Genomic DNA, 14223 nt, shown 5'->3' with positions numbered 1-14223 from the left:
GCGAATGGGAAATTAAATAACGATTAGTTTTGGCAACAGGGACGTGTGTTCTGGCAAATGGCTGACTTGTATTGAGCTTCGCACTTTGGACAATTTCTGCCAGTTTATTTCTTTTTTTTTGTTTTGTTTTTGTAGCCACGGCTTGACTGATTGCGCCGAGACCAGGATGGGGGGAGGGGGGGGGGTGGCTCTTTGACAACAGGGAGGCTGGAGCATACCCTTCCGGAGATACAAGTTGCTTTTCTACGCAACGAGGTTTATTCAAGAAGCTGCAAAGAACGACTGCTTTCCCTTTAGTGCAGAAAACGTCCACAGTAAAGCGGACGTAACGCGTGGCATTCAGACACATAGGTCACCGCCTGTCATCAGTGATGCGTGATTCAGGGGACACGCTGTTACATCGCGTAAATGAGCTAAGAAAAAACTGCGTGCGAGGCTGCGTGTCCGCCTTAGCAGCGCTCGCTCGATGCCGCGCATAGAACTGGGCACGCGCACACGACAGGCACACTGCGAAGGCTTTATTGCGCGGCAATTATCGGCCTCCCGCTGCGCGCAGTCTCTACATGGCGGCCGCGCCGCCCCTCTCGTGCCAGATGTCTTGCTTGAGTGCGTCCATCACGGCCCTGCTGCGCGGTAGCAGCTTAGCAGGGAACATGGGGCTGCTGATGGCCGTCTGTACAATAGTGAGCAGCTGGCGGGCCAGGTCGCGGTGAATGATCTCGTGGTTCAGCCGCAGCACGTCCTCCACGCCGCCGACGACGTTTCGCAGGGCGCGCGGCGGCAGCGGCAGCATGACCTTGGCCAGGTTGCGCATGCTGCCTTCGTCCATGCGCACAATTTCGTCCCGGTGCGCCGTCTTCAGGTACTCCAGGAACTGCGTGATGGAGCGCTCCTCGGTGGTCGTGTGCACCTTTCGAATCACGGTCCACATCTCCTTGCGCAGCTGCTTGTCGATCTTGACCAGAATCTCAAGCGGGATGAAGTGCTGCAAGTCCAGGCGGCCCAGAAGGTCGGCTAGGCGGACCCGTAGCTCGCGCGTCACCTTGCGTAACGCGAACTTATTGTCTACGAACGCGGCCACTGCTTTGATGAAGTGGCTCTCGACACTCGCAGTACTCGAAGGCAGGTCTCCGCTTCGCAGCACCGTGTCGAGCAGCCGCAAAGGCATCGGAACTGTTACGTGGCTCTCCGACTTTTGCGTCACTTTGGTGGCAAGAATGAACAGAATGTCGTTTACCAGAATCAACTTGAGTTGTTGCGGAATAACGCTGTCAGGAACCTGGTCGATGACGTCCACCAGAGCCTTCTCCGTGCCGTCTGTGTAGTTGTAGAGTCGGAGCAGGCGCATAGCCACAGTGGCCACACTGCCAATAACTTCGGGACCTCGGCTCTTGGCCATGGGTAAGGCAGCCGTCACCAGGCCGACCACTGTCTGCAGGTCGTTGGGTGTCCAGCTGGGAAAGTCTTCGAAGATGCTTCGCACCAACTCCACCGGTGCAGGCCCGGGCAGTGTCTTGAGGTACTTCTTGAGGTTTCTCAACGCACTAAGAGGTTCACTCTGAAGCCTTCGCAGTACTTCATCGATGTACTTAATGACAGGCCTGAGCTCTGGATTTCTTTTGGCCATCGGGGAAAGGTGATCCCTGAAATGCGTCAACAAATCAGCGACTTCCTTGAGCGGCAGCGCGCTGCTTCCAGCTCTCTCGTCTAACACTTTCACAAGCTTTGTGCTAAGGTTGACCTGAACCGGCACGTTCCTGTATTTCAATAGCGCTCCAATGACGTCCCTAACAATTTCCACGGCGTAGCTCTGGCTAGGTGCAAACTTAATAAGCGTGTCCATGATAGCTTTTGGAATAAGCGAAGCCCTGTTTATCATGTGGTGCAGTAGTGACGGAAGAATAGCCGTTTGTATTGGCGGCAAGGATCGGATTATTGGTCTTGTTATGACGGTTGGGGTGTCTTGCAGAAGTAGCAGGCTGTTTTTAGGCCACAACGACGGTACCAGCGTGACAGCGGCATGAATGGCTCGGAGCAGCTGCTGCGCCAGTGTCACAGTCATTTGATCAGTGGTGAGCAGGCGCATGGCTACCACAAGCAGATTTCCTCGGACGGTGGGATCAAGAGCTGGTGACACGAGGTCCGACGATAGCTCTTTGGTAAAGTGGGTGATCTTGTAATCGCCGTCCTCAACTTCTTTTGCGGTCTTGTCAACCAAGTCTGGCGGTAGTTCGTGAGTCGGCCAGTGAACGAAGGACAGAGGTGTCAAACCACTCGTGGGAATGTCTTTCAAAGGCACGGGTGACTTCTTTTTAAGTAGGCTAGTAATTATGTACTGTATAGAGCGTGGGTATTTAGACTGCTCTGGAGGGCGAGAGTTTAACTTAACAGCGACATTGTGCATGTCTTCTAGCAAAGGAAGGTTCGATGGCTCGTTCGAAGCAATGCTCCCCAGGACCAGCAAGATCTGCTTTACAGCTGTCAAGCCTTCCATAGGGCCACCAGGCTTCACGCTGACCACATCAGTACGTAGTGTCGTAAATGCCTTTCGAGGTTTACCTTTAGGCCACTCGAGCCTGAGGAGCCGTGTGACCAGGTAGTCGTCGACGCGCCCATTCAACAAGGAAACCAGCGTCGTCAGTACTGTGGAGCGTGCAGTCGGAGACAAATACTGGAAGCCGTCGTTACCATACAGAACTAGGCAGTCTGTAAGGGCAATCATCCTCAGGTGAGGCGCAATGAGGTCTCTTCGGTGAACAATTTTATTTAAGCTCGTAAGCAGTGGTCCTATCTGCAGTCTGGGCACGTTGTTAGTGCTGAGTAACCTGAGGATCAAGGAAACTACGTTTCCAATTACCACAGGGTTGCCATCTGATTGTTTCAGAACAGATGCCAGCGTCTGAATGGTGTCCGGAGACCCTGGTGCAGTTCCACCCGGATTTGTATGTATCGAGAGGAGAAGCGAGAAAGGTACAGGGGCCGTCGGATTACGTAAGTAACGTATAATTTCAGTAAATTTTGTATGCGGTGCAGGTATATTTTTCAGCAGCACTTCTAGGATCGCTGTTAGGCGTCGTTTCGGCTGCTGTGGTATTTTGGGGTTTCTGATTAATTCTTCCACTATTTCAATCATAAAATGCCTCAGGTCACCGTCAATGCTGGCCACGTTGGTTGTCTGCACATACTGTACCAGCAAATGAACGAACTCTTTGGTTGTGAGCGTCGAAATGTGATGAACAGCCAGGTACGGCAGTAATATTTCCAACACCCTGTGGACTTCTTCTGTGGGCCCTTGGTAAGTCCTGTTGATCAGGATGGCAATAATGTTTTCCCGCAGTCTGATTGTCATCTTCAACGTGAGAATTCTCTGTAGAACGTCTAGCCGGATTCGAACTCCACTCTTTATTATTCTGTAGAGTTCCAGTACTAGGCTTTCTGTTCTATCAGTTACTATTCCTCGGATTTGCTCAGCAGTCAAAGCTTCAACAATGATTTGAATAAGCTTCTCGTCTACCGCCGGCTCAATGTCCGGGTGACCAATGGTAATGTTGTGAGCCCCCTCGATGATATTTGTAATGTCTGTTGGATGTGACATGTTGAAGATACTTTCTATAATGGACAATATGTTGGTAGTTGACTCGTTCGTGTGAGTTATATGGTGCGATATTTTTTCTATGTTGAACTTCACAGTTGCACCTTCTACAGGGAAAGACGGAACCGTGAACGATCTTATTCGCGGCGTGGGAGGAGGCAACGTGACCATGGTGGTGCCCATCGACAGAATGTTTTCGCTTGTCACGAGGGTGCTATGGAAGCCCATTGGCGTTGAAGTGACGTTCTCTTTGGAAGTTTCGTTCGGCGCCGTTTCGCTGGGCGATGTCAGAATCGTGGTCTGCTGCGTACTCGTAGGGCTTGTTGAACTTTCTGGCGTCGTGTATACTGACGCGTTTTCGGTCGGGGCTTCAGTGTAGATTGTAGATAAAGTACTACTTTCCGTCACTTCTTCGGTGGGAGTTGTGCTAAATCCAGGCGTGGTCTCCACCGGCGTCGTAGTGTATACCGTCGGTGTCGTCGTTTCTGTCGAGAAAGTCGCGGAAGGAGTCACTGTTGATGTGGTTGTCCAGGTCGTCGGTTGTGTAGAGGTAGTCGTGGCTGTCGAATGAGATGCACTGAGTGTTTCGGTCGAATATTTATGCTCTTGTGTGTAAGTTATGGGGAACGCCGTCACTTGCTCAGTGACCGCTGTTTCGCTTGTTGTTAAGGTTGTAGTTGCTGGGGTTGTCGTCGGTGCCTCAGTTAGAGTTCCAGGCGATGTGTGGGTTTTAATGGTAGTTTCAGTTGAGTAAATATCGGTCATTGGAGTGATTTTCGTTTGAACGGGCGTAGTCGTCTCAAGAGAAGGACTAGCCGTCGGACCCTCTGTGAAAGTCGTAGTTTCCAACGGCGTGCTTGTTGATTCCACGGTTGTTGACTGAGCAAACGAGGACGTTTCGGTGATTGTGGAAGTTGTTGTGTAGGCTGTGGAAGTCGTCGTCTCTGTCGAGTGACTCATTGTGGCCGTCTCGGTTGGAGTCGTCGTCTCTGTCGAGTGACTCATTGTGGCCGTCTCGGTTGGAGTCGTCGTCTCCGTCGAGTAACTCATCGTGGGCGTTTCGGATGGAGTCGTAATGCTTGCAAGCGAAGGGGTCGTGATCGGTGTTTCTGTCGATGTCTCGGTTGTTGCGCCCGTCGAGGGGGTTTCCTCGTATATTGGTGTAGTAGTTCCCTCGGACAAGGAAGGTGTTGTGGACGTCTTCGTCCTTTCCGTCGCCGGAGTTACCGAAGGTGATTCTTCTGTAGTAGTACCCGATAAAGTGGTCGTCGTTATTTCTACAGATGGTGCTTCAGTGGGAGTCGTCGAGGGGCCAGATGTATGCTGCGTGGTTTCGGCTGTAATTGTTTCAAGTGTTGATATCTCTGGTGTAAGTGTCATGTTTTCGCTAGTTATTGCAGTACTCTCAGAAAATACCGGCCGCAAGGTTGTGGTGGTTGTTGGGATTTCCCCTGGTGTGGTATAAATAGTAGAGGTTTCTGTAGCCGTTTCTGATACCTGTTCCGTAGTCGTCCATCTTTCTGTTCCTGCTGACACTATCGGTGTTTCGCTGTAAAATGTTCTTTTACTGCCCGTCACTTCTCCCGGTGTCGTCGCAGTTTGCCCGACAAACGGCGTTCCAGTAATTGTTTCCGTTATCGAAGTTTCAACAGACACTCCTGGCGTAGTAGAACTTGTGCTGATCAATTCGTGCGGGTGACAAGGGCCAAATGGTGCAGGTGGCACGATAATGACGCTCCAATCAATCTTGAATGAGCGCGGAATTTTAAGCAAGTGAAGTATTAAGCATTCGATATAGGAAAACGCTTTACTGCTCACTGTTGGGGTCTGGAGCATGCGGAACAAAACGCTGACGAGGTTTAGCTTTTCGCACGGACTCGCCACAACAGTTTCAATGGCCACGAGAATATTGTCGTCCATCCGATCCAGTTGTTCAATCAGTTTAAGCAACGTCAGGTACAGGTAAGACTTCCGTTTCGGCGACAGCCACTCATAGTAAGGTCTCGTGTGGATGCGGAAGAAGGCCGGGATCATCTTGCGCGCCATCCTGCTGCTGATGCTCCCGAACTGGAGGAGCGACGCGCTGTCGACGAGCTGGTCGAGAACTCTGCCGGGGGGCCAGCTGATTGTTAGCAAAGCCGTAGCCACGCCGAGCAGGGCCACCCGCCGTTCGGAAGGAATCTGGTGCGCCATCCTTGCGTACACGCTAAGCTCGGTCACAAGGTACGCACGCACACTGGGAGACTCGAACAGGACGCTCTTTTGGAAGTCTTCAAGCAACTGGGGAACGAGGTAGTCGTGTGCGTTGATCAGGTCCCGGATGCTGACTCTGGTGCAGTTCCTCTTGTGCTGGAACGAGGTCAGCAGGTATGTGAATGCCCGCTTGTTCTCCGGGCTCGTCCCTCCGCGCCTCAAGAGCTGACCGACGATATCGCGGAGGAGCGAGACGGTGCTTGCCGGGGGCTGGCAGCTGCTGGCAATGTCGATACCGACCTTGAGCACGAGCTCCTGGGATAGCGACGAGAGGCTGGCGTTGCGCATCGATTCGCGCACAAATCGCAGCATGTCGTTGTAGGCGCGCTCCTTCTCGATTGTCCGCGCCCGCGAGTAGTCGGCCGCTTCAGACTCTTGTAGGCCCAGTGACTTGGGATAGCCGTGGTCGACGAGGGACGATGCCTGCATCTGCCACACGAGCTGGCCTGTGACTTCGGTCGGCAGGTCTTTGCTCGGCCATCCGGCTAGGGGCGTCATGACTGAAGTGCATGAGCGCGCACGCGCGAAGTGGCTCAAGATGGCGAGCGCATGGCGCGCCGCGCCCAGCGGAAGGCGGTCCAGCTCCGCGTCCCCGGGCGGAGGGCGGCGGCAGTCGAACGCGTGCTCGGTCAGCAGGCGGGCCACGGTGCGGGCCTCGGCCGACCGGAGGCCGGCCTCGAACAGGGCCTCGTAGCGGCGTACCACGGGTTCGGGCAAGGTGGCGCGGCCCAAGAGCCCGCGGGCCGCGGCCCTGGCGCTCTCGGCCAGCTCCCCGGGCAGCCGCTGGGAGGGCGCAGCCCACAGGAGGCGCACCATCTGGGCCTGGGCCGGCCCGTCGGCGGTCCGCTCGGAGAGCTGCGCGACGCGGCCCAGGTCGGCGCCCAGCTGCTCCGACGGCCAGCTGGGCAGCTCGTCGAGCAGGCACTCGAACAGGTCCTCGCGCATCGCCACCCCGGGAACGGCCAGGTGCCGCTGCAGGTACGGCCGCAGCGACTGCGCATTGGGACCCAGCGCACGCACCAGGCCCTTGCACGTTCCAGGACCGCCTGCGCGCAACCGCCGCCGAGAATGTAGAATGCCCGTGCCACACTGATGTGGCCGACTAGCGAGCAGAATGCATGACGAACCAATTGAGAGCCGCAAACATCGGGGCGGATGAGACCCAGCATTTGACGTTAGTGACGCAGCTAAAATAAAAACCGGCCGTACTGCTATAGCACTGCCTTCGTGTCAGCATCCTGCTTTTGGGTTCGTGCGCGGAGAGACTACTGACTCATCACGGGTACTTTTATGCCTCCGGCGAATAAACGACTCGTCCCCCTTTATAGTTTAAAATATTACTCTGCGAATTATACTCCTCTGCGAAGAGAGTAATTCTCTTCAAAATTCGATCACGTATACCTCCACTAAGCAAAGGCTAGCAAAGAAAGATATGCCGTATTTAAATGAGGTCCTCCTTAACAGAACAGCCAAAGATATATTGCGACGTTGATTGCGCTGTCGCCTGAAGGAGCTTAATAAATAAAGTACGCAAGCAGCAGTGCAGTGAGCGGATACTGAAACCAGTTTTAGGGCGCAGCCCTTTGGCAGCCGTCTCTGGGTTGAGCCGCGTCGCCGTCGTAACCGAGTGAACGATGGCAAGACAGAATAGTGATAGAAAGCAAAGGAGGAGAGTGTCGCGAAAATGCGAGGGGAAGGCAGTTCGCCGCGGCAGCGCGAGCGCTCTCCGAAAGTGCACGGTGGGGGAGGGGGCCATATGCTGTGCCCGCACGAGACGCTCGCCTGCGCGACGCTGGCGAAAACGTGAGGGGGGCGTGCGCGTGACGATGGTGTGCGTTTCCTGCTTAGGACGCGGGTCACGCTCCCTTCCTGAGACGCAGCTTGCGCCGCCGACGCAGAGGCTCATCATCGCTGCCGTCGAGAGAACGCTGCCTCAGCGTACTGCTGCTGCGCCCAAATATCGCATTAGGGAGTATCGTAATCGCCAGCCAATTTTTTTATCTCAATTAGTTTCAGGGCCATTTCTCAAACGTGACTTTTCTGCAGGCGTCATTAGCAACGCGTGTGAACCCCTTTTGCTCTAATAATTTTGTATAGAGAGAAACATATACGTTCCAAATTTTTAAGCAACCCCTGGTGCACTGTTTTGAGCGCTTGTCTTTCTCAACAAAAATAAACTTGCCGTTCCGACCTCGCGAAAGTGGATGACCAGCGAAGCTTTTTAGCACACGACAGAGAGGAGGCACAGCATTCAGGTAAAAGGTACGAGGAGACTCCATTTCTCTTCAGCATTAACGGCGGCCATGCCCAAGAAAGAAATGCATACACGCACGGACTTTTATTTTGACCCTACTGATCTCGAAAATGTGCATATTAATGATAACTAATCCAATCCAAGCATATACGTGTTGAGACGTGTAAGCTTGAGGTCCAAATCATGTTTTGAACGGCGTGCGATTTTGGCGGTGACCGCCTCACAATAGCATACAAACCGGAACATTCGTTTTCCAACGCCGCGCTTTGGTCGCCTTACCAGGGGCACACTGTATCATGCACTGCGTTATACATACGCTGAGACATAGGTCCGACGCGAGCGGCGCCATGCGCCTGCTTTTGCTTTTGGCTCTTTCACTCTCACTTTAAATGGGGGGAGTTTCCGCTCCCCCGCGACTGGCGATACGCGTTAGCGTCGGCTATAAGCTTGGTCTTTGAGTTCCAGCTTTCCCACATTGAGTTTTCCGACGCGCACGCGCACGCCATAAAATCCTGCATCCTAACCTCAGAGGCTCCGCTTAAAACATTTCACATGAATTCCAGTTCTTGAGTCCGAGTGTAGCGAATCCATGTTCCCGCCTTTCGGCATCTCGGCGTGCCTGCAGCAGCAGTGTACAGCTTTCGGTTAAAACGATAGCTACGTTTGAAACGATCGAACCACGTGATGTTCGTCGCGTGGAGCCCAAGGAGATTTTTTTTAACCTCCTTGGTGGAGCCCGAGCGGGAGCGGTTGGCGGAGGAGCAACGTTCCTCCTTTCCCGGTTCCTGTAAGCGTGGCCGCTCGTCAAGTTAAGGTCGGTCCTATTCGCCCCGCGCGAACACAGTCGGTCCCTGGCGGCGACGGGACGAACCGCTCCTAGTGTGGATGGCGCTCTCGCGTCGTCTGCTTTTTCCCGTTGCGTGCGGCGCAAGACGCGTGCTGCACACGGCAAAACAACCAATATGTGTGCTCGTTTGGCAGTACGCAATGACATAGTTACCTCTGCTTGCGCATTTCCTCTAGAAACGCAATAATCAGCGGCCGTTGCGGTTTAATGCGCTGGTTTAATTCCACGAAGCCTATTCGCCCTGGTCACCGCTTGAGTGTGAAACATGTTATAAACATTGCTTCCACACATTGCACTTTTCTTATTGTTGAGTGCAGTCGTCTGCCGTTTCGGGAACGTCAAAGGGTGCTTTTTGAAGGTGGTGTGGTGATTATTTAAAGGATAAAAGTTTAGTACGCGAAACGGGTAAGAATTAGCGACAAGACCTGTGCATACGCGTGCAAATTCCACACCCTTGTAAAATTGCGCTGTGTCCTTATAGAAAGAAGAAACAAAAAAAAACATTTACACTGCACACCACCCGTGCGCTATCGCCCATACATTACCGTACACGTATTTTACACCCGCAAGCGCCTGTGTGATCGAATTCTTCCCGTACCTTTTCCAAAATAAATACCATTTTTGGACAGTCCTTGTTTATACTGCGGAGGAGGAATAAACATTTATTCAATTGTATCGAGTTGCTAATTTTACGTATTATTTAAAATACGTTTCTATGGGTGCACAAGATTATTTAAGGGGGATTTTTCGGCAAAATTAAGCAGTTGTGAGTTTCCGTCTGTCATGTGGCATTTCGTGTTTCATTTTATTATTTTCATATATATCATTTTCAAATCAGACATGAATCCCCTTGTCCAGAAACGTGTCTCACTCAGCATAACCAATTGCCTAATATGGTCACGTCTTAACCTCTTAAGGTGGACCTAAGTTTAAAGAAAGAGGAGAAAACGCGTAATGTAATGCACGTTGTTGCCCACATGTGCGAGGGGTGTGTGCCATGACTCGCTGTTTTTTTTTTTTAATTTTCTTCCCACAATGCTTGCTTTCCATACAATTTTGAAAAAGGCGAGCCACAATTCCTGGACAATCCCAGACCAAAGGGGGGTTAGTCAGTTTTGAAAATACGTACTGCTTTTTTACCGCTACAGAACACGACGCAGTGTAGTTTCGATTGTAAGTAATACTGATAACCATAGTTTGGCTTTTCGCGTTACATGCGTTCTCTTCTCGCTGCTCTTGCAACGTTGGCAGGAACCCCCCCCCCCCGCCTCCCTTCCCGAAAAAAAGACTAAACAGAATTTCAGTTTTTAACCAATCCTCAAGAATTAAATGCCAAGACAAAGGCGATGTTCAGTTTATAAAACAAAGTAGTTACCGGGAACCCGTTGCACTGATTCGCAACGAGAAATAAAACTACATCTGCAACAGCGCAACTTCACCATATTTAGGGTTCGTAAGCGACCTTATAATATACGCAAGAATGCAAACACATCGATGTTGCAGGCACCTGTTAGATTTTAAAAGGAATGCAAATGGTCAACAGAGCAGCCGTAACAGAAAATTTGTGCTCAATGTGAGGTCCCAGAAGCTTGGTTTGCACACTGTAAACCTGCTTGTCTCTTTGCGAAAACCTAGCTAAACATGAGATGTTGATTGTACTGCGTGCGTTGACAATTCAATTCGAAAGTTCACTTGGGACGAAAGCCGTAAATAAGTGATCCGAAACCGTTATTCATCAAACCTTCCTTCAGAGTCGTTAAAATTCCATTTAAAAGACCCGTTAGAGCGGTTACATTGATATCTGCGCTGATCAAAATTCAGTAATTTTATGTTGCCTTTTGAACACACAAAAAATATCGTAAGCTATTAGAAAGAATTTCGGGGCAGTTAAGCAGTGTTACCATTTCAGAGCATCCCACAAATGCAAGAATGCGTCATGCTACCAGTGAAAGCGATTGAGATTGACGTTGTAAACTGAATTTCAGAGATCGAGGCTTCCTGATTTGTTTCTATTTATGCTTTTATTGAAGGCTAAAAGACATAGTATGGAAAGATCGAGCTTGCTACGAGCCACAACTTACAAGGTCATTGTCACAATTACGGCCATTCTGAGATCCTCGATGAGTCGTCGCTTTTTTTTTTTTTTTGAGTAGTAATGAAAACTGGCTGCCGCTTCCATGCTATGCATTGAACGTTGAGGACCCGAACTACAGCATACCACTCTTGTTTGCATCTTTCGTGCGCACATACGGCGGGAAAAAGGCACGAAGCGCGCCCACAGTGTGCATTCTTATGGGCCGCTCAGCGGAGTATCCACACTAGCAGCGCGACACTGTCGCCACCTACATGTCGAGCTCGCGGCGAATAGGGACAAACTGCGGGTTTCGAATGTCGAAAAGGCTGAGCACGAGGTCGCGGGTTCGATTCCCGGCCGCGGCGGCCGCTTTTCTGATGGAGGCGAAAAGCAAAAACGCCCGTGTGTACGAGATTTCGGCGCACGTAAAAGATCCCCAGGTGGTCAAAATTAATCCGGAGCCCTCCACTACGGCGCGCCTCATCGCCTGCGTTGCGTCGGCGCGTTAAAACCCACAATCAATCAAATCAATGTCGAAAAGGGAAAGAAGGCTCCTTTTCCCTGCAAGTTCTTTAGAGTGTATACCCGGTCTAGTCTAAGGCAATGCCGTGGTTCAGATTCCCCTCAATGCGCTCTAGGGATCAATCTGTGTTGCCAACAAAGCAGGTCGGCAAATGATAACACCGTGGGCACCGCTTGACTGAAAAATATGATCTGCGCTGTGAAACTGCGCAATGCGGAAAGGGCGTCATGTTTGCTATGCGTGATGCCACAGGGCCTACCGAACTTTTGTGTCAAATCGTTTCATCGTCATTCGCCGAAATTTCATTATTGGCTGCATGGGTTGGTCGATCGAGTGTATTGTCGTGAATCCGAAGCATGTCGGCGGTCCTGAAAGCCGTTCTGAGCACACTAAATGAACCAGAGCAATCGTTAGGTTGGGTGGTCAGCGTCATCTGTGCCAAGTATAACATTTTTACGTGCAGCGGAAATCTCATACTTCCGTTGCAAAGTTTGTTGCCGCGTTCACACCCTTTCCTGCGTGTTTTTGGGCTCCGCCATCTTCCTGCATGTACGTCATCGATTCTCCCATGTGCGCCACAAAGCAGAAATCTTGCAATTGGACGGCTTTTTCTCTAAATTCCGGCGAAGAAAAGCGTCGTCTCCTCAGCGTCGACGGGTCGCGGCGGCGCCCTTGGTTAATTAGCGCTTCCTGCGGCACGCTTAACCTGCAGCACGCTTAATCGTCGTAGTTCATATTTATCTTTTTACTCTATTACCATGCTTCTCGCTAACCCGCCGCGGTGGCTCAGTGGCTAAAGCGTTGTGCTGTTGAGCCCGAGGGCGCGGTTTCGATTCCCTGCCGCGGCGGCCGTTTTTCTGGTGGAGGCCAAAAGCGAAAACACCCGTGTGTTCCACATTTCGGCTACGTTGAAGGTCCCCAGGGGGTCAAAATTAATCGGAGCCCTCCACTACGGCGCGCCCCATTGTGTGTGTAGCGTCGGCGCGTTAAACTTCATAATCAAACAATCTTCTCGTTAAGGCGCGTTGGCTAGGCCGACACGGCGATGACACGACGGCGACGCCGACTTCCGAGTTGGTAGATCCTGTCACACGACGCCGATGGCGACACGAGCATGTCGGCCGATCAAATGTCCACGTGGTGTGACTGGCTCGCTAGCCGAAGACGCCGACAGTAGAGAGTTTTAGCACACCGCATGCTCCGTCTGTTCCGTTCGTAACGTGTTGGCCGAGACCTCACTTGAAAATACTTGCGAATTCGTTCCGGTAGGTTTGATTAGTTCCGCGGTCCTGCCCTTGCCATACCCGAGCTTTCGTTACGGTGGGGAGTTTCCTCCTCGCCGTGCCCGCACGCGCAGGCGCAGTCGGGTCCCGGTCACCACGGTACGAACGGAACAGACGGAGCACACGGAGTAAAAAACCCTCTAATGCCAATCGGCCGAACGGTCACCGGGAGTGGATCGAGAAGCGAAAACTGCGTCCGTACAACATTCGTGTGCGGCTCTGTTTTGTTAGTTCCTTGAGTGTAATAAACATAGTAAGGCCCTGAAGCTCATACAGTTGAACACATGCGGTCCGTATTTCGGATTACGACGCTTCGGCCGTTCGCTTTGACGACAATTCGTTTCTCGGAGTTGCGTATATTCGTGTGCGACCAGCAACGCTTGAAGAAAATATAAGCTCACTTAAGAGCAGGACAGGAGTTACGGAAGGTTTATTAGGTAATAGGGGGTCAATACCGACAAACGTTTTTAGCGCAAAGCGTAAAACAGAAGCACGGCGAGCACTATTTCCGCAGGGTGAAATCGCAGTCGCAGCCGAAACAGTGCTGTTGCTGGAGGTCAGCTATGGTGGGGTCTTTACGGAACCTTACTGCGCAACTGTCATTCAAGATATGTTCAGTCAACCAGCCAGAAATCCTTGAAATCAGGTATAAAACATAGATGGGACACAAAGGGTGTTCCGCGCGATCGCCGGTTACTCTGTGGCGCAGTGGGCTCGCGCCCGCTCAGTCAAAGCCGCTGGTTCGAATCTTGGCAGGGTGTTGCTTTTTCTTTCTTTTCCTGCCTTTTTGAGAATCGTAGTCGCGAATCCAAAACAAAACTTTTTGGTTGAACTGTGGAACTACCACATCAAACGTCAATGCATCGTTTAAAAATCATAGGCACGATTTGTTCAGTTTTAAACTCGTGCTATGTATATATAAAAAGGCGATTGTACTTTCAGGGGACGAAATGCTGATGTGTGTATTTTGCAAAATTGGCATGTCTTTATGCAGAGTAAACATAATTTCTCCCATCCAATTAAACAAGACACAAAGTAGGCTTGAAGTGGGGGGGCGAAGGGGAAATATAGGGTCGCGGCCGGCAACCAAACCCTCCACATATCGGCAGCCCCGAGCTAAGGTGTTGCGCTGCTGAGCACGCGCTGCTGAGCACGAGGTCGCGGGTTGGATTCCCGGCCGCGGCGGCCGCTTTTCTGATGGAGGCGAAAAGCAAAAACGCCCGTGTGTACGAGATTTCGGCGCACGTTAAAGATCCCCAGGTGGTCAAAATTAACCCGCAGCCCTCCACTACGGCGTGCCTCATCGCCTGCGTTGCGTCGGTGCGTTAAATCCTAAAATCAATCAATCAGCCACGAGCACGTAAAAAAAAACGAACCAACAGCCTTTATAGGGAGAA

At 51.6% G+C, this 14223-nt stretch overlaps 1 protein-coding gene across 1 annotated transcript in view; it reads right to left on the bottom strand.

Moving 5' to 3' along the window:
- Window positions 1–288: 288 nt before the first annotated feature.
- LOC144156108 (uncharacterized) overlaps window positions 289–14223 on the bottom strand; it is a 121647-nt gene continuing 107712 nt past the window's right edge. Inside the window, exon 3 of the mRNA XM_077687928.1 lies at window positions 289–6891. Within this exon, the coding sequence (XP_077544054.1) occupies window positions 560–6891 (6332 nt within the window). The 3' untranslated portion in view covers window positions 289–559. The remainder of the gene's footprint in view (window positions 6892–14223) is intronic.

This window comes from Haemaphysalis longicornis, unplaced genomic scaffold (genome assembly GCF_048455015.1).
Source record: "Haemaphysalis longicornis isolate Haplotype H1 unplaced genomic scaffold, Haemaphysalis longicornis Haplotype H1 scaffold_1, whole genome shotgun sequence".
NCBI classification, from domain to species: Eukaryota; Metazoa; Arthropoda; class Arachnida; order Ixodida; family Ixodidae; genus Haemaphysalis; species Haemaphysalis longicornis.
This window is presented reverse-complemented; position numbering and strand designations above follow the sequence as displayed.